The sequence below is a fragment of the Mesoplodon mirus genome, assembly GCF_964341445.2.
Source record: "Mesoplodon mirus genome assembly, chromosome: 17".
In the NCBI taxonomy this organism is placed as follows: domain Eukaryota; kingdom Metazoa; phylum Chordata; class Mammalia; order Artiodactyla; family Ziphiidae; genus Mesoplodon; species Mesoplodon mirus.
Window position 1 is genome coordinate 69331021 of NC_138993.1, and position 27129 is coordinate 69358149.

The window sequence follows — 27129 nt, forward strand, 5'->3', positions numbered from 1 at the left end:
AACACACACACACACAAAGAAACTAAGGGGGATGTCAAACCCAGATCATAGAGCACTTCCCATGACTGGGTTTGACCCCGTTTCTCAGCCCGGCCACGCAGCCTTGGGAGCACAGTATCTGCTACTGGACAGAGCGTATATGTGTGTTTCATCAGTAGTGTGAGCCAGAGACAACACTCTTAATCTTTATAGATGCAATGTGTCATAATAGGTTTAGAAGGCTTTCTGTTTCCCTGATCGCTCTCCCAACTAAGCCAACCGCTACAGTTAAGATTGAGAGGAACACAATCCCTGCAAAAGGTCACAGACAGTGGAGCCAGCAGCCCTGTAAAAACGGGAAGAAGAGAACTCCATAATAGCACAGGTTTACAGCATCTAACTAGAAATTACTCAAGAGTATCTGTGTGCTACAAAATCGAACTTAAACACATGGAATTCGCCGAAACGGGACTCAAAAAGGAATATGGGTAGCTGTCAGCAGGCAAGGTATCGAGTGGACTTGTGAAGTAGGTCATTCACGTGAAGTGTCACAGTCACAGAAAAGATATTAAAAAGGCATTCCATATCTGGTAGGGCATTCCATGGTCTGAGTTGAGCTGGTTATCCAGGTGTCTTCTTGTTGTGAGGGCACAACACGTTGAGATTTATCCACTTGCAACCAAGAAGTTCGAGCCAGCGGGGAGCAAGCGTCTGCTTACTGCCAGCTGCTCCTGGGCCCCGGAACAGGAGGGTGTGGCCAGGATAAATCACTCAACGGTGCTCAGGGCGAGTCAGTCACAACACCTGTGAGGATCTGGCTATGTCGTCTTACTTTTGTTGACTGGTTTGCCTCCATTCATGATTGCAGATGCGCTTGTGCTTTTACTCGGCGTCACCCCAGCTTTTGGGACCGTTTCTCCGACGTCATGCAAAGATGGTTCTCGGTACATGGCAACTAGTGACGGGGAGGGCAGGAGGAAAAGGAGACGTTACCTGGTTAGCTTCACGCACAGACCTCAGCCGTTGGCCCAGTCCCGTTTCCCCTGAAGTCAAGTAACCCCATCAAGAGGGAATTCCTGTCTTAAAGCAGTAAAATCCAGCCCCCAAACAGAAAATATTACTTCCTTTGCATTTTCTGGTTTGTGTATCCAAAATACGCACCTGGGGGCACCTGCATTTTTGTCTAGGAGAGAAGGTTTAAATAGGGGATGTGGCTACACACACACACACACACACACACCCACCACAGGAACTATGTGAGAATGGCAGGCATTTAACCTAATTCTCTTTGTTCAGCGAGAAAAAGACTTTCCTTCCACTGCACGCTGTCAACACGTGGAACTCATTCTCACTCATCTTTTCCATTCTAGGTATTTACACCCCTAGGTCATTAAATAATTTTTCTCTCAAGTGCTTCAAAGGCAATATAATCACACTACTGTCAGCTTCAAAGCCATAAGAACAATACAAACAACTCACTTTCCTTAAGCCAGGGTCTTCTGGAGATCATTGTTTAGATTTCCTCTCCCGAAATCATGCAAAGAGACCCTTAAATAATTGAAGGCAAGTGTGGGGTGTTTTATATTTTTTATGCCTCATTTTCAGGTATAATCATGAAAATCTGTAATTGATGTCATATAAGGCAGAAGTACAGAATGGCAAGAGGGCAAGTGGGAATGACGTCTGAGGAAGCTCTGGGGAATTGATCTGGTGACATCATTAATCACAATAGTTCATGTGGCTTTTTTGAAAATGATTCCAGGGAATCCTGGGAAAGGAGATTTCAGGGTGACTGATGCTTGGAGAAACCTGAGTTAAAATCATCTGCCATCAGAAAGACAAGCTAATTAGAGCTGCCCAACCTGCTTTTTAGGGTTTTGAAAGCCTACATTTTATGAAGAGAACTTAAGCTTTGTTAGGATGAACCACTAGATGCATTCTCCATGTTCAAGGTGGTAGGATTTCACCTTTTGCAAATGCATCGTGAGATCTTTCAGCAGCACACAGACTTGAAAGCACTTGTGTATCAGACCTATAATAAAGGACTTAGCACGTGAAAAGGATTAAGAGATTAATCCATATCCTTGACACATTTTCCAGTCCCTCACTCCCACTAGTCATTTAGTTAGGCGACCACAGCATCAGAGTGCTAATCTTGATCGTCTACACAGTGAAGTTGTGTAAGAAATATGAATACCCCAGAGCACCAAAAATTCATCAAGAATCTAATTTGCCCTAACAATTCCAATGATATAATTTACATCCTGTATGGGTTTTGAAAGTTTGAAATTAATTTTCCCTATCAATTACACTATGTGATAACCTGTCTTTATAATACCCCCTTAATTGTCTTTAGAGTACTTCTGTCTGCTAGTTTTTTGAAAATTCTATTTCTCTCTTCTTCATGTATACATAAACACACAACAAACACATATACACACAACAGTTCAGTGTATTAATAAAATGCAGAGTGATATTACTACCCCATATCTTTAGGGTCTCAGATATTTCCTGCTGGATATACTAAATAGCTGGTTTCCAGATTTTGCCTGATTTTTGTAGAGTTGTTATGGGCTTAGTTTTTAAATTTTTTTCACTCGCATTTGAATATCTGACGGTCTCAAAGTTCACTTGAAGTGGTAAAGCCAAATCATGGATACGTTATTTTGGAAGAACAGAGAAACCCTCTAATTTCTTATTTTTATTCTCATTTTCCTTATGATCTATCATAGAATGAGAATAATTCACTCATATTTCAGACTGGAATAATTTTTCCTTTCCTAGATAGGCCCTGGTGGCTACTTGTTTGCGTTTCAATGACTCATTGTAGAGGCAAATTTAGTTAAGAGTGATAGTCAATATCACTGAAATTATAAAGACGGTATTAACCAACAAGACTGGTTTTCCAAACTTAGGCAAACTGAAAGCTGAATTATATACCCACAGATAGTTAATAATTAACTTCCAATATTTCAAATTATCTTATTCCTATAAAGACAATATGGATTATAAAACCAATATGCATTTCTCTTGATGGCTAATACTTTCCTGTAGGAATAAGAAACAAAAAGAAAAATCGAACCATGTAGGCTGACTTCAAATGTTTACTTAGTTATTGCAGGTCTGATTTTCTGCAAAAGGTAAACAAAAGCATTTGAATAGAAAACTTTTGAAAAACCTCAATATCAATTTCTTTTGGTAGTTCCCAAACAAATGTTACATAGATAAAATGACGCTTCCGGTAGAATCCTTAATGAGAAATGTGCAGATGTTTCTGATTAATTAAAATTTTGTAGCCTCCTCTCCAGAAATCCAATCAAAGTAAATCTGAAGGCTTCATTGTTTACAGCTGAGTGTCAAAGAAGGTCAAGCCACATTTGAATTTACTAAACAATTATGCAGTTTGGAAGGGAGATATCTAATATCAACAAGTTCTTTAAAGGCCAACTTATTAACTCTTTATATTTCCTGTAATTATACTAATTCACAGATATGTGGTTACTTTCAGCTAGATAATAGAAAAATGGGCAAATACTCAAACATTCCATAATACTCAAAACTTAGTTTTTCTAGTATACCTATTGTCATAGTCACAGCTTTATAATGTCATTGCAGATTTTAAATTTCTTAAATTAATTAATTAATTAAAATTATTTAGAGAGGTTGGGGTAGTGAGGATCTGAGACATGAGAAATGAGTACGGGCATATTTAAATTAATGGAATATATGTGTATGTATATATATATATATATACATAATATACACACATATACATATATACAGTGAAGTGTACAAATCTTAGATGCACAGCTTATGCAGACACCCGTGAATCACCACTGAGATCAAGATAAAGAACATTTCCAGCGTTCCATGAGGGCTCCTTGTGGCCATGGTAGAGTCATCAGTGTGAAAGATAAATGTGTGATAAACCTGATAAGGATAAAACACCCATAGCACTCACCTTCCAATGGCTTGGGTAGAAAATGAGCTGCTGCCTTGGTTTTCTTTACTCTGTTTCCTTTCATAACTTGCCCTTCCTTGTTCAATCCCAAAAACCAGGCTCTACCAGATTCCTGTTGTCTGTACAGCATCGATGAGTAGATTACATAATAGTTTTCAAAAACAGATTCTTTAAACTTGCATTCAGGGGTAAAAAGTTCCTGTTGAGAGAAAAGGAAGAAATGAAAGTTAGAGGAAGGAATGGGAGCTTCCTCATGCTTCCTCTTCCTTCTTCCATAAACTTGCCCATGATGGCCAACGAGTCAGCCCTTGGGCAGGGATGGCCAAATGTACCTCCTCCTGCAGGTATTAATTGTCCATATACATTTATCAACATACAATGAATAGAGAAGAAGTTGCTACTTTGGGGAATATACACACACACACACACACATATACATATGTGTGTGTGTGTGTGTGTATAGGCAAAAGTATGGATGTCCTTTAATTAGAAATTAGAATACAGGAGCAAACTCAAAATAATTTCAGTTGAACAGAATACAATTCAACCAGAGTATAAACAGAAACAACAGGATAAAGGAGCATCCTGTATTCACAACAAACTAAACAAAATAAAATATATGTGTAAGGTATAGCCTATTTTCAATATTTCCATAGGAATAATTACATGATACCCTGTTGCCAGTTGTTCACTAGGTCACTAATATTACAGGGTGATACATTTTACCTACAAAGAGACAAGCTGACACCTCAAACTAAGCCCCTGACAATCAGCTGGCATACAAACTAGCCCCTGGAGCAGAGGCCAGATGTCATGTTAACTGATCATAGTGACAGGAGCTGAAAATCACGACCTAATCCATGGTTCAGAGTCCCCCTGGAACTCTTGAAGTGAATCATCAACAGCTGCCCTGAATAAAATTTTTGGAGGGCTTCCCTGGTGGCACAGTGGTTAAGAATCTGCCTGCCAATGCAGGGGACGTGGGTTTGATCCCTGGTCCGGGAAGATCCCACATGCTGCGGAGCAACAAAGCCCGTGCACTACAACTACCAAGCCTGCACTCTAGAGCCTGTGAGCCACAACTACTGAGCCCATGTGCCACAACTACTGAAGCCCGCACGCCTAGAGCCCGTGCTCCACAACAAGAGAAGCCACCGCAATGAGAAGCCCGAACAGCACAACAGAGAGAAGACCCCACTCGCTGCAACTAGAGAAAGCCCGAGCACAGCAACGAAGACCCAACACAGCCAAAAAAAAAAATTTTTTTTGGAAAGAGTACAATGAGTTAACATGACTCTCAAAGCCATTATCTACACTGATTGATGAATAACACAAAGTTTGCTACCTTATGATTATCACTAATAACACAAATATTCATAGATGAGTTTTACATACTTCTAAAATTTAACCTACAAAGGCATTTCAGATAGACCTCTGTGAAAACTAATTTTAAAATTCAGCCTTCCTAGTTACAGACCATGGAAGTCACTTAACTAGTTTTTGTGGCTATTTTAAATAGGCTCAACACTGTGCTCTTCCATATTTATGAAATAGAGATGCAAAACAGAGCTTTATTGTCATTATCTTTTAAAAAATATCAGGTAGTTAAATTTTTTTTCACCTTAATAGATTTTTATGACTACAGAAAATAGTAACTTTTGTTTTTCTTTTAAAAAGTTATTTTCTATACACATTCTGAAAAACATATCCTTTAGGGTCTAAAAATATAAAACCTTTAAGAGTTAAAGTTATGCTAGCCATAATAAGGAATGTGACATTATTGTCTGTAGAAATGTTCTTTCAGTATTTCCCAGGAGAGTGTTAATTATCAAGTGGTGTCTCTTGCAGGATACAATTTATTCAGAGTGCCCCATAACTTTAATTCACTGAAAGTGAAATCGTTTTCCAAGGGGAACAGGTTTTGTTAATGGCAGGTGCTTTTTATGACAAAGATGATAGTTCCAGTTATTAATTTGATGAGGTTAAAACAGCCAGAAGACAGGTTTAGCCGCCCCCCAAAGGAATTTACGTAGACCTTCATTTCTTCGAGATGATGCTACATCAGGTTTGAATTAGATACCATCCAAATAAATATTCCGGTCTTCCGCCAAGTTTTATTTCTCCAAATATCCTCCTATTAGTTCTCTGACTAACAAATGATAGTCTCGGTGAGTCAGTCTCCAGGCCCTACTTCAGAGGAAAGACTGATAAAAGGGTGGGTATTCATACATTTGTGGTGAGGAAAATAAAATGGAATGCTCTAAGACTAATAAATATAAGATATTGGTTGAACGTGTACCTTCTAGGACAAACAGATTAGACTTTGGCAGGTCCTTTGTCTTTTTATTGAGACAGCCCAAGGCAGCTAAGAATACTATTTATTAGTACTAGTTAAAACCGGTTGTAGAACCAACTGGGAGTGGGTATGGTAAAGGCTGACCCAGTAAGTCACTCAGTGGGGAGAGAAGCTGGCACCTGCTGACTAAGATATCAGGTCTCTGCCTGGAGCTTTACCTTATTAAGAGGACCATTGAAGACTGACCTTAATCTCGAGACAGGAAGGTCTCCAGCTTTGGAAATGCAGGTCCATAGGGTGATCAACTCTTCCTTATATTCAATTGATCCCCACTGCCATAATGTATGAAACATGGAGGACACTACTTGCCTTACCATCAGCAATTAGAAGTGTATTGTCTCTACTCTAAATTGACTAAGTTGAATATGAATGAGAATGAAGACCCTTGATGTGGAAGAAGTCGTTAGGTATGTCTCTGTCACTAAGTCTTTTTAAATCAAATGTTTGCATCTTAAGGCTCCAAGGAAGTCAATAACACATCCCCTTTCTACAAGCTGTGCCAGTAACTTCAGAAGGAGGTGATTCTGTCTTCCACAGTGAGAGCCACTGCCTTCAGGTGATTGTGATGGTGGCGACTGGCTGGTACTTTTTCACCCTTCTTTATTCTTGGTTAAATAATTAATGTGCATACACATACTTACATGCATACACACTACATTCAAAGTTACTATTGTCTAATGCTTTTTGCTAGACTCCTCTAGACATTTCAAGAATACAATCTGCTCATGAAATATTGGAGTTCAAAATAATCCCATCATTCTCATGAGAACTGGTAGGACTAATGAAAGTCGAGATTGGTTACTACTTATTTGCTGTCATAAGGGACAAATGTACTTTCAATCTGAAAATGGGAGACAGGGTGACTATGAATGTCATCTGTGGAAACAGACCTCCTGGGGTCAACCCTGACCCCACTCCTTCCTGGCTGTGAGTCCTTGGGAAAATTACTTAATCCCTGGGCTTCAGTTTCCTCATCTCTAAAATGGGTACAAAAATCATAAGATAATATGGTGGTTGGGAGAATTGAGTGAATCAATACGCGTTACATATTTAGAAGAGGACCTGGCATATAGTAAGTACTCAATATTTATTCTAAAAAGCTTTCCCATTATGTATAGTCAAAAATAACCCTGTATCAGTTATTTCAATTCTATCAACAATTCTGCAAACCAAAATTTATTTAAATGATTAGTCAGTGAGAACAATTTTGTATGAACTGTTGGGCTCAGCCTCAGATGTACCAAAATGAACATATACAAAATGAACAGGATTCTTCCTGGAAGAATTTTATTAAAATTTTTGTGCTTAAAAATGCTAGTACCATGCAATATTTGCTGCGGTAAACTTACCTTCCTAGAGGGACTATAGGTGGGGTAAATGGTACTGTGAAAAACAAGATGTGGGCAATGCCATGGTATATTTGGAAAACTCTCATTAGTCCATTACTGGGACTCTGTGAGGGCCAAAGTGCAGAATGATGTGCTAGGTTAGAGAAATGTAATAAAGGGTCTTGGGCACTCTGATAAACAGGTTAGACTCCTTACTTTAAGCAAGAGGTAGATATGCAGAGTTCTTGAATAAGCAAGGGAATGATGATATAGTCTGACTAGTGTTTTATATTCTGTTGTCTTTGTGGAGGATGGTTTGAGAAGTTAGTAACCCTTATTATATACTGATGTGTTGAAGCCCAATCTCCTGTGAAATGGACTTGAAAACTGTTTGTAGGACATGTGTAGTTGTGTATTCATGTTAGTAATTAGTATTAATTTAATAATCAAGGGCGCATAAAGTAAGGAGAGAAATACCACCAGAGTTATGACACATTATTAAATTGAGTTCTGAACTTCCTGGTAGCTGAGACAAAAAGAGAAAGGCTTTATGTAATACAGATTATTAAAGAGAGAAAATCTTTTCTTTTTCTTGGCACTAACTTCTACAAGGTATTTCCTTGCAAGGAAAAAGTGACTTTGACCAAATAAAGAAAACATAACACACATAACCCAAGCAAAAATGCTCTTGATAGTAACTGTACAATGAATAGAGTCATAGTTTTGTGTTTGAATCCTATAATATGCTTTAGAGGGACAGATGGAGTGAATAGTCCCATAGGTAGGATTGGAAAAAATTGTAATTGATGAGATCCCCAGAGATCAGCTTTGTGGCTGGAGCCACAAACTCAAATGCCTATACTGACCAGGCAGATACAAGTGTGAAGCAGGCTGGCGTCATCAGAGCACCTAGCCTCTATGACCAGGCCCCCCAAGATGGCTGCTTTGCTGCTCTCAGGACATTCCCTGCTGGACCAGGGCCTGCTTCACCTACACCCTACTCACCTGATTGACCTTCCTACATACTTGCCCCTGTCCCAGCTAGTGACTGTTCTAATCTTTAGATCAGAACATCTCCGCCCTGATAGCTTAACAAAGGGGTGGGGAGGGGCATGCCCCTCGCTAGTTTCCCTGGTAGCAGATGAGCCAAGCGAATGTCAATTCCCCCTATAACTGGTAACCTCCCCCCTCCCCCCGGCGGGGCAAAGACTGCGGCCCTTCCTGACTGCCATCCGCCAAACACCGTGGGGTGTCACTCCAGGATCTTGCTTCACAGGTGTAAGATTCCCCCTGTCCATTAAACCACTGATTTCTCTATCACTGACTCCGGGCTCTTTCCTAGGTCTAGAAGCTGAGCAAGTACAGGGCTTGCAGGCCTGCAGGCTGCAGCCCAACATAGCATCATGTGAGGATAAATGCCCCCTACTCATGCTCAGAGCTGGACAGAAGAGATGGACAGAATGGCAGAAAGTATGACGGTTCTCATGGGAAAATAAAAACCTTAGATCTGCAGACGTTCTTCCTGGTTTTTCAAAGGAAGTAAAACATCCAGATTTCTGGATAAAAATCTCCTTTGTATGGTGGCAGCTACTTCTTTGTTCTTGTTGTTGTTTTTCAATGTAGCACGGACCAATGGTCTGAGGTGGACCCCTGAGCACCCGGTTTGAGACCTCCAATGTAGAGTGGCAAGAAAACTACTAAAGAAAGAAGGAAGCCCAGGTGGCTTATCAACGCAGCCCTAACCTAACTGATGGTATTTATCTATTTGAGTCATACCACGACTGTGCCAGTGAAACATTCTAAAACTGGCAGTGATAATATGAGAAGACTTATTTAAATTTAAGCTCAAATATAAACTCTTTGAAACTGCCAAAATGAAATAGATAAGGAGTTTGATGTGTCTTTTTCTCTTCTTGCCCAGCCTATATTTAGAGTCACCAACACCATCACAACAGAAATCAACAGCAGTTGAGTTCCAGCAGAAGCTTAAATATTAGTTTGTAACTTTGCCAAACGAAATCATCAAATAACAGAATAGAAAAACACAACAATTAAACAAAAATTTCATATCTCCTTTTATGTTGTGGTTGTTTTGAAATGAAAGGACCATCTGTGGTGTACTTATTATCTTAACAGTAGCAGCAGAATTCCTCTTCTGAGGGAAATGTCTTTGTTTAAGAAAATACTGTGATGGGCCATTTGCATGCACCAAGCAGGGCTTCTCAGTTCAGGATGAGAGGAGGGAGGTGGAGGGAATAGAGGACCCATGTTCCATAATTGGTAACCAGTAAATAAGCCATAAACCCAGATAATTCAGCATAATCATAACCTAATAGCTATCAGTCACCTTGAGAATCTAGCCCAGTGGTCGGCAAACTACAATCCATGGCCAAATTCATGCTACAAAGTGCAGTGGAGGGTTGTTGAGATTGTATGACCTGCAAAAACTGTGGTATTTACTGTATGGTCCTTTGCTAAAAAATTTTGCCAACTCTGATCTAAGGTTGGTAATCTAGTTTCAAATCTTCCCAAATTAAACTTGGATTGCACTTATGTTCATGTATACAAATGCATACAATTTGAATCAGCATTTTCATCAGAGTTTCATCCCCAGAAAAGCCTTTACAGTGTGTTATGAGCCTGGGCGTCTTGTAAAAGTAGTTAGTTATGTAGTAGTCCACAAATTCCATTTAGTTACTACATCTCTTTTGTTTTTATTTACAACTACATGAAAATTATGTTTGGTTAATATTTACAGGTTTGCCTAGTACCAGCACCACCACTGTTTCGAAGGGAAAACATAAAAAGAAACATTCCAGACAAATTTTTAGCAGTTATTAGAATACAAGGCAATTCCAAAATAGATTAAAAAGAGAAATGATATTAGACATATTGTGGGAAATAGCACATAATAAATGCACAGCAAATAATAGCTATTAATTATATTCTAGAGTCATCAAAACCTCAGTCCCCTCCCATCAACAGCCTAATAATGGCCCTGACCCTGGACTTCTTATGAATATTTCTCCCCAGGCTTAAGTTGAGAGGAGGAGGGAGCCTCAGACTTCAAGTTCTCACTTGAAGAATAACAACAAATTACAAAGGTTTCTTGCAAATATCAAATAAGATAATAGGGGTGGTTTAAATCATTACAAAAATAATTTGTAAATTATAAATTGAATTATAAACTATAGCTATATTATAATCTATAAATGGAATCCAAAAGTACAACTCAAATATTAATTGTTATCATGAACAGGGTAGTAGTTATTTACTCTTAACAGGTTTCAACTTAATTAGACACACCTTTAGATGGAAATCTCAATGATCCATTTAACATGTCTGTATCTCAGTTAGCTTTTTCTTCCCTTTCTACCTTTGGGAGATGTAGTCTACCCAGGTTTAGCCTGAGGTCAGTAGAAATTCATACTAATCTCCTTCATCTTCTACAATTTTAAAATTAATTATATCCTGGGACTTCCCTGGTGGCCAGTGGCTAAGACTCCACGCTCCCAATGCAGGGGGCCCAGGTTCGATCCCTGGTCGGGGAACTGGATCCCACATGCATGCTGCAACTAAGAGTTTCCATGCTACAACTATGAGTCTGCATGCCACAACTAAGATCCTGCATGCCACAACAGGGACCCAGTGCAGCCAAAGCAAAGAAACAGACAAATAAACAAACAAGTAAATAAATATTTTTTTAAAAAATAAATAAAATTAAATTAATTATATCCTTTAATGATACTGTTCTGACACTACCCAGTTTTTTAAAAAAGAAATACAGAACACTCTTAAGGTTACATATAAAGGAAAGAATATTCTGACCTTTTGGAAGATTTTATAGTCATGAATTTTGAAACAAAAAATAATTTGTAGTTAACGCTCAAAAGTAGAAAATTTAGTTGACTAATGCATTTTATTTATCTGAAATTCTACATAATCAATATGTACAATATCAGGCTGTGACTAATGCCCACAGGGAGAAAAAAAGTATAATTTTTTACATGTTTAAGAGGCAGCTTTTATTTGATTATAGGACCCAGTGATTTTGAGTATATTCCCACCAACAAAACAATCTCCACAAGTCCTTATATTTATAGGACCAGAAGCTGTTACTTAGTTTCTGGGGAAACAAAATTGTAAATGAAGGCTTTGTTTTGCCAGTAAAGACCTTATTTGACATTTAGAGATGTTTGATATATATATCTTTAGATATATTATTTCATTTACTAAATATTATATTTTAATTTATTATGTTATATTTAATATGTATTTTCTTTTTATGACATTATGCTTTTAAACAATTGTGGCAAGAACAACTTTTATTTGTTATAATGATTCATATTAAGTAATTTAATTATCTTATTTATTTAATGTAAATATATATTTTTTATATATATTATAATACATATATATAAGCTTAAATATATCATTGCTACTTAAAACATGGTATTCAGGGATCAATAGCAACTTCCTCACTTGGGAAGTTGTTAGAGATGCAGATTTCCAGTCCCCACAGCTGACCTATAGAATCAAAATTTGCATTCTAACAAGACCCCAGGTGATTCGTATGCATATGAGAGCTTGGGAAGCATTGGTATATGTTCCTGTTACCATACAGAACAAATTAATATCAATACATGATCACAAAATTTTAGTAAATATCAAATAAATTGGCATTATTCATAAGCTTTCTACCATCTTAAGACTAGTATAAAATTTATTAAAGCAAGGAAATGGAAGCAAAGATATAAAGTACTTGCAGTATATCTTTAAATAAGAACCTCTAAGATTATAATTAAAACATGTGCCAACTAGTTCTATAATGTTAAATCTGTTTTCTCTAGAATATAGACATGTATAATTCCTAAAATAATAATGCTTGTCACATGAACAGATGGTATCAGTGCTATAAATATTAGCAAAAAAATCACAAAATAAATACGCTTAAGAAAGTATTAATACAACCACATACCATTCTTAGAATTTGTCAGTGCTTAACAGTGATGCCTCAAAATAATAATGATGAAGATGATGGTAATAATAATAATGTCAATAACTACAGCTAACAGTCAAACTGTGCACACGTCTATACCAAGCACTGTTCTACACATTTACCTAATCAACTAATTATTCCACACTATAATCCTGTGAGATTGGTACTATTATTATCCCCATTTTAGAAATGAAGAAATTGAGCCCAGAGGGTTTAACTAACTTGCCCAAGTACACTTCTTTTCATCAAGATGAATAATTTAACTATTCCTACTCACTTATCATTCAATTGAAGAGATGCACTTTTCTAGATATGTGATCAATTGCAAAAAATGGCCTGAATTCTTCACCCTCCCTGGATCAAAGCTCTCATAGCATGTAATGTGACTTGTCTTCCCACTATGAGCTAAGGTGAAGAAGGCAGAGGCTTGACAAGCACTTGTACAAGTGGGTTTGCCTTCTCAGCCTCATCCACTGCCCTGAGAGCACCCCTGGGCTAGCCTGCTGGAGAATAGACACACGTGGAACACAGCCAAGTTGCCCAACCTAAACTAGTCTATTTCCAGACAGGTGATCAAGTCCTACCAAGATGTGCAGAGCCACCTAGCCGATCTCCATATGACTCCAGATGCACAAGCATTAATACACTTAACTGTTATAGGCCGCTTCAGCACTCGTTGTTTGCTACATGGTGTCATTAAGGAATTGATAACCGATACAGATAATTAATTCAACTGAATTATTATTCAGTTAAAACTCAGAAAATATGTACCTTATACAGCTGCTCTCTATCTACATCTAACTACATATGAAAACAAACACAGATGGAAAACAGTAATGAATGACATATGCTGTCATCTTGGCAAAAGTGTCACATGTCTTAGGATATCATTGTTAAGGGGGAAAAAGTATATTATTAAAAGAGTTTAAAAAAACAAGAAACAAGAATACATAGGAGTACTCAAAATGAATCTCTTCTCCCCTTTACCCAAGCTGTACGTTCCTTCCCCCCACCCCCCACATTGATCAGTTAAAGAAACGCTGAACAAAGCAGAAACTGAGTTGGCTACCCTCTGTTGCCAACCATCCCTCTAACTCACTGCAGTCTTACATTCCCCAGGGAAAGGTTGGAATGGGATGAGGATGTCATGGTGGGTCATCTCGTGATTAAAAACTGAGCTCTTAGATCAAATGTGTTCTGGTGTTTTGTCATACATCCGCTCCTCAACAGAAGACTTCTCCAACATGTGTAGGGTCAATTGTATATAACTTTGCCTAAAAGAGAAACATAAAACTGAGAGTGCTTTATGTGAAAGGAATCAGACTGGATGTATGTGATGAAACCCAGGAGAAGTGCTGCCATGACTTTTTAATAAGTTTCTGAACAATCAGAGTGAATAATGTCATGATAATAGCAGATGCATACTGTAATATGCAAAGAGTTTCTTGGTCTGAGAAATACTCAGAGGCTTCATCAGAGATTAGTAATGTCTCGAAGTCAGAGTGTTGGCATTACTTCATCCTTTATTTTAAGGATTTTTCAGATTCAGTTAGTGACGTGTAGTTTTGTTACAGCACACATATTACATAAAGCCAAATATATATATATATATATATATATATATATATATATGTATACACTAACCATGATAGTATCAGTAAGCATTTGAACATCTTAGAAATGAGGTTGCCTCATTCAAAAGGTAAATAATAAAATCTATTGCACAGTCCACATCATAGTAATACCTAAAGCATGATCCATGAACTGGTACCTATCTACAAATTATTTATTTCTGGTCTGCAATGAAACAAGTACAAAACTGAGCAAAAACACATATAAACTTCTATAGCAATTTAACAAAATATTTTTACTAACTGTTGAATATAAAAATAAAAACTCTGGACTTTTATTCTGTACTTAAAGTATTTTCTAGTAACTTAATTTGATTATATTTTCTGAAAGTATATCTCTGCAAAAGATTGAAAAAATTTAAAAAATACTATCCTTCACCACAAATAGTCTAGGGAACATCGCTCTATTATATATAGGGTTGGATGTGACTTAAATCTAATTAAAGGAGAACTAAAGTGAGAATTAGTAGCAATTATTATTTTTTTATGAATGTAAGCCACCACAATGCTAAATGCTTTACGCAAATTACCTCATTTTATTCCTTTAACAAAGTATGATGCTAAAGTTAAGTATCTTGGTGAGAATTTATATAGCTAGTAAGTGGTAGAACAGGAATGGATCCTAGGCTGTCTGAGTTTTTGACCTCGGCTCAACCTCACTAGTTATACCTGGTCAACCTAGTATACATAATTCTAAAAGGGAATCAAAGACAGGAAATGTGGCTTGACAACAGGCAGGGCAACCGCAAGGGAAGTAAAATAGTTCCAGAACAAAATTTCTCCAATGAATGACCCTCAAGGAAGGAGTAGAAAAGATTTTTAAATCCACTGGATAAATTACTTAAAATTATCAGCCATATTAGTGTTTATTTCTATTTCATTCCATTTCCCTAATGTCTCTTGAGTGTTGAGTTTGGATTAGGACTCGATCTGGTGTGACCTTCTACCTGGTCTAGGTCCCTCAGACATTTCATATACCAGAAATAGAAGGAAGAAATCAAGGGAGATAGCATTTAAGAAGTGAGTGCATAATTAAGGGATTCTAAAGTTTTGGGGGAAAAAAACCAAAAAAACCTGTGTTCTTAGCATCAGGGTACTAATGGTGGTGGTGATGGTGGGAGTGAGGAATGGTGATGCAACAAAGATTTCCTGAGTGGAACAAATGCTGCAGAAAATATTCAGCTCTTTTATATTTAACCAGACCAAGATATTATCACATACAGTAGCAAACATTTTCAATTCATATTGCACTAGAATTTTTTGTTAGCCAAAACAAGAGCAGAATTTGCTGTGCAAAAAAATTAAGTTTGTTAGTTTTTGTACTTAGATCAATTCAGTATTTTACCGTGTCCTACCCAAACTGAGTCTGGTTGCTTTATCTTACTTTATCAACGTTTTCTTTCATCTCCTTGTAGTTTTTGGCCCGTGTTATCTTGAGAAACTGAATATAAAAATGCCAAATATTTAACTGTGACTTTCACTTTGCCAAATTCTATGAGTGAACATGGGCTTGTTTTCATCAGGTTTTTTCTTCCACCTAACTCTTTGAACTATGTTTTAAAACTATTTTTACAGCTCTGCATGCTTCTCTCCTTAGGCCTATTTCTACATGCATCTACAAGCTTTTTCTACTTTCTTTTCTTTAAGCTCCACTTTAAGTTAGAACTTTCCATAAAAGTTTTTTTATGTGTGTTTGCATTGTGGATTTTTCCTAATAAAAACGTACCCAGTCAAAACCACTTATTTGTATAAACAAAAACAAAACCAAACAGATAATCAAAACTATCCATTTATCCAACCTATAAAATGCAAGCTTCCATAGAAAAATGAAGGAAGTACAAGCAGGTTCTACAATATTCCTAAAATGCCATATTCATTGAATAATATTAATTTGTATTGAGCTTTATGATTTTCAAAGACCATTCACATATATTTTGTTTGATTTAATAATGCTGTTAAAAATGCTTCAAGAAGAAGAATAGCATTATTCCATGTCATAGATGATGATTTTACATCTCTGAGAGTATAGGTCCTCATAAGGAATGGATTAAGATGTTTTTATTTCTATCCATGTGATATTTTATGTACATATTGCTGCTACTGAGCAAATAATTATTAATAATAACAATGTTGAAAATACGAACCAAATGTAAGAGGTTTAATTTTTTCCCCCAGAATATCAAATAAATCATGTTACTGGAATAAAAGAGGTCAGTATCTGATAAAGAATCACTAACACTAACAAAAAGAAGAAAAAGAATCATCATCAACACTGAATGTGTGGAATACAGAGGAAGCCCATGTGGTGCTGAAATGATAACCTGAGGATTGCTTTCCTTTGATTTTTGCTTTATTAGCTAGAAACACATTGGCCATGACTTCCCAGATTCTGGTTGCAAGTTGTTCGATAATTCCAAAGGTTAACACAAAAAGGACAAACATGGAACACTGAAGAGAAAGGTCAGGAAAGTAAGAAAAGGGGCAATAGCAACACTTCCTGGGAAGAAGAGTGACTGGGGAGAGGAAAACGTCGACCTGTTGGCTAAATGACTCTACCCAGGTGAAGCTGTCACCATGAAGCTCAATTCTGCCATGGATTTAATTGTCTAATTACCACTGAATTATTTTCATGTTATATTATGAAATTTTATAGGCATTAATGAATTAAATGGTTTTACTTTCAGGTTGTTGGTTGAGAATGTGACACTATTAAATGGAAAGAATTATATTAATTATAAATAATACTAATACTAAACAAATACTAAACATTCTGTCCCAGATATTACATAATAAATTTGAATACTGTGAACACATGGTAACATGTTTCCATTATTCTATACTTAATAATATCTAAAATTCATGCATTTATTTTTCCGTTGTTTATTGGTTAAATAAATGCATGAATTTTAGACATTATATACTTGTCAGTGACTGTCCTTGATCTGGAGATATAAACAATGAGCAAAAATGATATAGCTGGTACTCTTGGGGCATAAAGTCTAGGGGAGGAGACAATTATTTACACTACTGATCATATCACTACAAAATAAGACAAATCCCTACAAGAAAAGGAATGATTTCCATGAGAACACGTAACAAACATGCCTGACCTAGCCTGAGTTGGTACGGAAAAACATTCAAATCGGAGCTGAGATCTAAAACATCAGCATGAGTTCACTAGAGCGGGGTGAAGAATATTCCTGGAGAGGGCAACATCATGTGCAAAGGCCCTGGGGCAGAAGCAGAGACAGACCATTTGATGGACAAAAAGAAAACCAAAATTGGAATGCAGAGCATGAAGAAGACAGAAGTAGGAGTTGAGATCTGTGTGCTAACCACGTGCCAAACTAGATGGTCATGTTAAGAGTTTAGGTCTTTCCATAGAAACACTGGGAGAACATTAAAAGTTTTTATGCAGAGCATGTCACAATCAGGTAGGCATTTGGAAAGGCCACTCTGGCTAAAGTGTGAAGAATAGAAAAGAGAGCCCGTTTGGATGCAAGAATGCTGGTCTGTCTACTGCAATACCAGGCAAGACTTTGGCAGTGGAGTGGAGTGGAGAGAAAAGCACAGACTGAGGAAATATGTAGGAGGTCAAATAGTCAGTACCCTGTGATTGTACCTGGCAGCTAAGGGAGAAGGAGTGTCAAGCAAAGTATGTAGGTTTTTTGCTTGTGGAACTGGATGACATTTGGTGTGTGTTTATTGCTGTTTTTGAAAGGTCAAATACTGCAGTTCTGTATTCTTGGGCAAAATAAAGCTTACGTGTATAACATAAGTGTACATAGTGCTTTCTGTCCTTTTATAGAACATTATTTCAAATATTTAAAGGGTAATTTTCCACAATGTTTTATTTAAATTGTTTCCCTTAAGTAGCTTGTTTGTGTGTGTGTGTGTTTTCAAGAGTTTCAATTACCTTTTAGTAGAGGGGATCAATATTATGTCAGCAATCACAATACAGAGCTTCCCATGCTGTGCTGAAGACATAAGAGGCAGAGTCTAGAAGAGGGAATAGCTATTCCTGCCTTGGAGAAGGGGACAAGCTTTTGAAACATGATGTTATTTAGCTATAGGTTTTGGTTTTTTTAAAAACATCTTTATTGGAGTATAACTGCTTTTGAAAGGTGAATCAGAGTTTGTGAAGGTGAAGAAGAAAGAGAAAAAGCATCCCACTTGGAAGGAAAAGAACTGCCTTCTAGAAATTACGAGAAGCCCCTTGAGGTAGGAGTCTTGGACCAGCACGGCTGGAAGCTAAGGTCCGTGTGGTGATGTGAAACTGGGATACAGCAAGCCACGCTGGCCATGCCTTGGGGTTGTGACTTTCTGATCAACGAAGATAAGCTGCAGAGATTTTCAAGAAAATGGATGAGATTGTGTTTTAAAAGATAACCGGGGACTTCCCTGGCCGTCACTGGTTAAGACTTCACCTTCCAAGGCAGGGGGTGCGGGTTGGATCCCTGGTCAGAGAGCTAAGATCCCACATGCCTCGTGGCCAAAAAAACCAAAACGTGAAAGAGAAGCAATATTGTAACAAATTCCATAAAGACATTCACAATGGTCCGCATCAAAAAAATAAAAATAAATAAATAAAAAGAGAACCTATCACATGATCTAGCAATCACGTTCCTTGCTATCTACCCAAATGAGGTGAAATTTGCATCCTCAGAGAGACCTACATAGACTTTATTTGTAATTTCCAACTATTCGGAGCAACCAAGGTGGCTTTCAATAGATGAATGTATAAACAAACTGTGGTAAACCCATACAGTGGAATATTATTCAGTGATAAAAAGAAATTATCAAGCCATGGGTTATCTTAAATGTATATTACTAAGTAAAAGAAGCCAATCTGAAAAGGCTATATAGTGTATGATTCTAACTCTGTGACATTCCTGAAAAGGCAGAATTATGGAGTCAGTAAAAAGATCAGTGGCTTGCCGGGGCTGGAGGGGAAGGAATGAATAGGTGCAGCACAGAGGACTTTGAAGGCAGTGAAATTATCTGAATGATTCTGTAGTGGTACATGTCGTATATGTCCTACATTTGTCAATATCCATAGGATGCACAGCACAAAAAGTAAATACTAATGTAAACTATGGACTTTAGTTAGTAACTGTATACCAATACCAGTTCATCAATTGTAATATTTGTACCACACTAATGCTAGATGTTAATAAAAAGGGAAACTTTTGCGGGGGCGGGGAAGGGGTTTATGGGAACTCTCTTTACTTTCTGCTCAAGTTTTCTATAAACCTAAAATTGCTAAAAAAGAATAAAGTCTATTCATTTACAAAATTAAAAAGAAAGATAACTAACTCAGAGTAGAGGAGGATTTTAGTCCAGGGGCAGAGATTTGCAGCATCTGCATAGGTTCTCCCATTAATGTCTTAATAAATTCCATGGTACGAATAATTTGCAGTTATGCATTAAGGAAGATATATGTATTAACAATGCTCAAGAACAATATTTGAATGCCCGGGATGGGGAAGCAAAAGTGGAATCTCTAGATCAGTGATGAGCCAACTACAGTCCCCAGGCCAAAGCAGGCCTGCTAAATAAAGTTTTATTGTCACACAGCCAAGCTCATTAATTTACATATTGCCTATGGCTACTTTTGAGTTACAACAGCAGTTGATTGTATAGCAATTGAGACCGTGTAACCTACAAGCCTAAAACATTCATCTGGCCCTTTACAGACTTAAGTTTGCCAGCCCTTGCAATAGACTCTCACTGGGACTGGCTGAATATGTATAGCTTTCATAGGATTCCCTCATTTCAGAAGAAGTCATATTGAGATACAAAAACCTTCTCAGAAAAAGAAAAAAGAAAGAAAGAAAAGAAACAATTCCATCTATGGACAGATCCCTCTGAGAATATCTGAGATTTGGAGATATGATTCTGGAGAAGGTTTTCCAATTTGATCTATATAGATAATGTAGTATTCATTTCGATCCACTGAACAGCCCAATTATGAAAGAGATTGAGCGGCATTCTATGCTATATATTTTATTACTATTTTATTTATCACACCAATATATTTTAAATTCTATCAGCAAAGTTACAGAGGCACATTTCTAATGAAATCTGTGATTAAAGTATCAACAATTAAAGAGAAAAGTAGAAATCTGAAGCGTTTGCTTCTGTGTAACCACAAACAACATTTGAAAAATAGATTTATAGCATGTTTATCTTCGCAATGTTCTCATGCAGTGCTAATCAGAGAAGTAAACATAAGATAGTCAGAATCTGATGTAAATAAATTTAAAAAATATTTAATATAAACTTTAATCAGTTATATAAGGTACAGAAGGAGAGCAGTAAAAAAGCCAAACAAGCCTTATTATAATGAGTGATGATAAAATCAGCGCTTATAAGAATAACTAAAAATACTTGGGAGAGTCAGTCTCTGTATCATTTCAGAATGTGTGCAGCTACAAGGAGCAAAGAACAGACTATCTAAATTGCAGCGGCTTAAATATTAGAATTTGAACTTCTCTCTCCTGTGAAAAGTCTGTAAGGGTTTGTGCTTCCAGCTTTGGATCAGTGCCTCTGATTTCACCAAGAAAATATACATATATATATATTTTCTCTCTCTCTCTCCTTTCTGCCATGTTGAACGTATGTGTTGGCGATTTTCTCTCACAAAATATTGCTATAGATCCAACCATCACATTTTCATAGAAGAGAATCCCAATTAACATGGAAGAGGGTTGGGGGATAAAAGGGCTGTCTCTATTTTTTGAGGAAGGAAATATTTTCTCAGAAGCTCCTTAACAGAGCTTATTATTTATTTCATTGGTCAGAATAAGGGCATATACCCACACCTAGAATAATTGCTGGTTAAGTAAAATGGGGCTGCTATGATGGGTCTAAAATTTAAGCCTTAAATCAAGCATTATTAATTTCCTGGATTAGAGCATATGACCCACTCAAATAAAAGGGGGATTTTGTTAGCAAGGAAGAAGAAATTACTTTGGAATTGATTAACATTAAGCTAAACTTTTTCTTTCTCTTGCAATATTTTAAATATATGAAGAATACATATTTAATGGCATGATTTCACTATGCCTAACCCAATTTTAAACATGATGTGCAAATGCAACTCAGTAATACCTTATATTGTGTATGTGCAAATACACACACACACACCATACATTACATATTTGCACATATATAATATATGGTATTATACATATGTCTATAATTTAACCTGTGATTAAAGGGGACCTTAATTCCATTTTATTTCTCCCTTCTCAGCTAAAAATATTAAAGAATTTTATTTCTAAATATTGCTTTTGTTCCCTTCAATTTTGTGGTTTGCAAATTTTTATTATTGTTGAAAAGTTAATTTAAAAAATTCTTACTAGTGGTTTAATGGATGCTAATTCCTAAGATATTCAGTGCAATTTGACAACATGAATCACTCTTTCTGGATACTATACTTAGTTCTACTCACATAAAAGATACAAACAGGAAGAATTCTATTATAAAGTTAAAAATCAGAACAACTCATACACTGCCACAAAACTTTTAACAAGTGTCGTTCACTGAAAGAAATGAAACATATTTTCATGGTTGAAAGTTATGGCCATGAACTTACTAGTTGCTACCGATTGAATATTTTGCTCCCCCTGCCCCAAATCCTATGTTGAAATCTGATCCCCAATGCGACCATATTTGGAGGTGGGGCCTTTAGGAAGTAATTAAATCATGAGGGTGGAGCCTTTATGAATGGGATTAATGCCCTTACAGGGAGAGGACCGAGACCTAGCTCACTCTCCTTCTGCCAATTGAGGAGAAGGCAACAGTCTGCAACCCAGAGTAGGGCTTCCACCAGAACCCTATCCTGCTGGCACCCTGACCTTGGACTTCCAGCCTCCAGAACTCTGAGAAATAAATTTCTGTTGTTTATAAGCCACCCAGTCTATGGTACTTTGTTATAGTAGCCAGAATTAAGACACTACGCTATCTGAGAAATCTCTCTATACAGGTGAATCCTGGTGGCATATGTTATTTCAAATAATATCTAAATCAGTAGAAGTTGGTTAGGTGGCATTTGTTTAACAATAGAAATACTCATTCACTCACCCTTACGAACAGTTCCTGGGTACATTCTTTCAAAATAACTTTAATTAGTACATTGGTATTAAAAGAATTTTCTTTTTCCCAGTAACTTTCAGAAGATAATGCCATTATATAACACACAGAAGTCATCAGGATAGTAGATACTAATAAACTAAGAAGTTAGAGACCTAACTCAGATTATCCAATTTAGGAGTTGGCCAACTATTTTTTGTAAAGGGCAGAATAGTAAATAGTTATGGCTCTGTGGTCCATACGGTCTCTGCAGAAGTACTCAACCCCCTTCCAGCGTGAAAGCTGTCATAGACAACACTTAAATGAATAGGTGTGGCTTGTGTTCCAAGAAAATTTTATTTATGGACACTGAAATTTGAATTTTATATAATTTCATGTATCACAAAATATTATTCTTTTTTAAATTTTTATTTATTTTTGCTGTGTTGGGTCTTCGTTTCTGTGCGAGGGCTTTCTCTGGTTGTGGCAAGCGGGGGCCACTCTTCATCGCGGTGCACGGGCCTCTCACTATCGTGGCCTCTCTTGTTGTGGAGCACAGGCTCCAGACGCGCAGGCTCCATAGTTGTGGCTCACGGGCCCAGTTGCTCCACGGCATGTGGGATCCTCCAAGACCAGGGTTCGAACCTGTGTCCCCTGCATTAGCAGGCAGATTCTCAACCACTGCGCCACCAGGGAAGCCCAAAATATTATTCTTTTGATTTTTACAACCATTTAAAAATTTAGAAACTACTCTTGGCCCTTAGGCTGTACAAAAACAGAGAGGGAGGTCATAGTTTGCCAGCTCCTCATTCAGGTATTTCAATCAGGAGCGCCTAATTTGTCAGTAATTTGGGTTTGGACTGCCTGTGGGACCTGTAATTTTCTAAGACAGGGAGAAGCTTGTCCTTCCCTCCTCTTCACTCCTGCCACCCCACTAGAATCTGGAGATGCTCAGGAGAAACAAACTTGGGTCAATATCAGTCTGAGCCAACAAGACCAGTACCTACACCTCTCCCCAGTTTTTGCAGGTGATGACTAGACATTGCAAAGCCAAAGCTATGAACTGTATTTGGCTTGTTTTCTGATACCTGCTTTTCTTTTCTGCATCTCTCCAAGCTCCTGCCATTAACTAGGAGTTGACCTCAAATGCGTGCTGCAAAGAGAATGTGAGCCCTGTCCCAGTAAATAATTTAGGAAATGCTAGAGGCAGCCAATGGGGGGATATGCAAATATAGATGTTTCACATCACTCTGGGGCAGAGTAATCAAAAAATAAAAAATTGAAAATATTTCAAGTAAAGGGTGGACTTCAGGTTAAATCAAATATCTGTGACTAAAAACAAAAAACAAAAACACAAATTCAGTGAGGTTTCCCCTGCACTGTTCAACTTGGGTGTCATAATTAGTGGACAATTATTTCACTCTAATTGGCTTATGCAGACACAGGGCAGGTTATGGCAGCTTCCACTGCATCCAGTCTCCTCCCCATACCTCACTTCCTGCTACGCTCACCTCCTTCACCCCTGCCAGCCACACTGGCTTCCCTGATTTTCTTCATTCATGTCAGAGACTCTCATACATTAGGGTCTCAGCTCTGGTTATTTTCTTCCTGGAATGATCTTCCCCAGATACCTGGATGGCTCCCTCTCTACAGTCTTCAAGTCTTTGCTCAAATTTCACCTCACATTGGCCTGCCCTGACCACTCCATTTAACACTGCAACCCACTTATCGCTTCTGCAGCACACCCCAAGCTCTTTCCATGCTCTTTGTTCTTTTTCCTCTCTTTAGACTTTTTGCTTATTTTCTACCAGAATGTAACCTCTGTGAGGGATAGGACCCTTGTTTTATTCTCAAGTATGTAAGTGAGTTCCTGGCACCTAGTAAGAGCTCAATAAACATCCTCCAATCATCAGGCAGGGAGCACGGCCAGGAGACAGGAGACCTATATTTGGAGAACTTAACAGTATGGTGACTCTACACCCCAGTATCTGAAACAATCCTCTTTCTTTACCTTTTATACCAGCTAGGTAACTTTTACTCTTAAAACTGCCTCAGTTTGCCCATTGACAGATGAATGGATAAAGAAGATGTGGTATATATGCACAGTGAAATACTATTCAGCCATAAAAAAGAACAAAATAATGCCATTTGCAGCAACATGGTTGGACCTAGACATTATCATACAAAGTGAATTAAGTCAGACAGAGAAAGACAAATACCCTATGATATCACTTATATGTGGAATCTAAAATACGACACAGATGAACTTATTTACAAAACAGAAATAGACCCAGGCATAGAAAACAAACTTCTGGTTACCAAAGGGGAAGGGGGAAGGGACAAATTAGGAATTTGGGATTAGCAGATACAAACTACTATATATAAAAGAGATAAACAAAAAGGTCCTACTGTATATACTGTATATAGCCTAGGGAACTATACTCAACATCCTGCAATAAACCATAATGGAAAAGAATATGAAAAAGAATATATACATATATATATATATATATACACACATATACACACACATATATATATATATTTCCTGCGCAGAAGCGCCTAGGGGCCCAGGTCCTTGCTCAGGCTCCTGGGCTGGCAGGGGCTAGTCCAGGATGCTGCCTTCCAGAGGATCAGCATTCCAGGGCAGAAGACTGGTGACACGGGGCAATCTGAACACATGTGCCTCCTCCTGCCTCAAGGTAATTATGTATCAGGTAAAATAAGCAGAGAAGAGCCGTCTTCTTTGTTGCTGAAATTTCTGCCCAAAGGGTATCTTTCCCTGCTGTCCTCTCTTTTTCAGTGTTTTTAATGCTTTTACACCATATAATTAGAGTACACCTTTATTCTAATGATAAAAAATAAGCTGTCTTTTTTTTTTTTTTTTTTTTTGCGGTACGAGGGCCTCTCACTGCTGTGGCCTCTCCCGTTGTGGAGCACAAGGCTCCGGACGCGCAGGCTCAGCGACCATGGCTCACAGGCCCAGCCGCTCTGGGGTACGTGGGATCTTCCCGGACCGGGGCACAAACCCGTGTCCCCTGCATCGGCAGGCAGACTCCCAACCACTGCGCCACCAGGGAGGCCCAAGCTGTCTTTTTTATAAAAATAATCTAACATTGCCTATAATTTCCATTCTGTAAATGGAGAAACTGAAAATCTAAAATGCCACTAATAATGGTGAAGAGGTTGACGATAGGGCTTAAACCTGGGGAAAAATCAAACACCAATTCTCCGCATTTAACTGTAAACCAGAGTTAAAATGCTAAGTGGAATACACTTCCCAAGATAAATGGAAGTTAAATAAAATATCTTTCTGTTTAAGTAGTTAGGCAGAAGATATTATATATGCCAGATCAACTTGGTTGGAATAAAACAAAGAAATAGATATCAAAGTCTACACATGTAAACCTAGACAAATACTGTAGAATCATTACTATTTATAACATAGAAAACATAAAAATGTCTGGAAAACATAAAAATTGCAACATAAATGGTTGAAATTATTTCTGAATTTTGTGCACAAAGAATGCAGAAGAGACATTATAGTAATATTAGGAATAGCTAAAGTTATCTATATTTTCTCATATAGCTGGACAAGAATAAAATGAGAATAATTCTCACTCCACACTCCCCACCCTCTTAACCCTCATATATTCCCTTCTAGCTAGCTTTCTTTATGTCTGTCAATTACCTCTTAAACTTTACCTTAAAAAGGAAGAATCAAAACAGTTGGCTAAAAATGAATAAATGAAGCCTTCAACTTTCAAGGAATTCAGAAAAGTTCAGAAATCTAATCTTAAACTGGGGAGAGAATTGAAGATTCTGCCTGACGAGTGCCCTCCATATGCACACAAGCTGTCAAATCTTAACAGGTGATAGAAAATTAGGCAAATTAGTCATATAGTTTAGTCATAGTTTGCCATCGGGAGGCAAGTCTGAGTGGCACCATCAGGAGGGAATTAAATCGCATGTCCCTCTTCCAATTCTAATTTGCAAATGAGAGTTTAGGTCCACATCATTCTTAGACTGCGGTGGTTGTAAGAGTGTATATGCTTACACATAACCCCACGTAATTTTCAAGAATGCCTTCTATAGTTTTAAAGTGGGAGTTGTTTAATTAATGGAGAAATACCTAGTTTTAAACATAGGCTGCCTAATTTTAAACATAGGGGTAAACCTTTACAGATAAGTAATGCACGAACTTTTAATGCGTGAGAATTGTAAAAGTTATCAGAGCAGTTCTTACCAATTGTATATAAAAACATATGCAATTGCACAGAGACACTGTTCTATTGTAAAATCACAGCAGGCTCATTTTTCTGGGAAGGGAGGTTTTGATTCAGGCTGTGAGCTCTTCTTCCAAGAGTACAAAAACAATAAAAACACCCATCCTTCAAAGAAAGACTTACTTCTTCCAAAGGCAATCTCTTCTCATGAACTTAGATGCAAGATAAACATGGATTCAGACTAATTCATGCCACAGAAAAACCTTTCCTCATGTTTTAATAGATATACATTTTATAAGACAATGTTTTTCTGATTTATAGAGGTGGATAAAAATTAAAATCATTTGTATGTAGGAACCTAAGTTTAATTACTGTAGTCTTTTTCTGCATGAGGTTAATTGATTTTGTCAGTGCGACAGCTATCCTGTGCTCTAGAAACATCCTTTACAATAGTTTGAGAAAAGAAGCAAATAGTACAATCTACATATTTTAATAAAAAAATTGGCATTATCCTATGCTAAGATTTTTTCTTAAAAATTATTAAACATCAAAGTAGAAGAAGTCAAGTTAATA

The 27129-nt window shown here is 37.3% G+C and overlaps 1 protein-coding gene across 3 annotated transcripts in view; it reads right to left on the minus strand.

Moving 5' to 3' along the window:
* Positions 1-777: 777 nt before the first annotated feature.
* The window catches only part of FGF14 (fibroblast growth factor 14), a gene marked incomplete at its 5' end in the record, with an annotated part of 593007 nt that continues 566655 nt past the window's right edge, over positions 778-27129 (minus strand). For all 3 annotated transcript variants that reach the window (XM_082602467.1, XM_082602465.1, XM_082602466.1), the window contains 2 exons: positions 778-934; positions 3941-4139. In XM_082602467.1, coding sequence (XP_082458593.1) covers positions 798-934; positions 3941-4139 — 336 coding nt within the window. In that variant the 3' untranslated portion in view covers positions 778-797. The remainder of the gene's footprint in view (positions 935-3940; positions 4140-27129) is intronic.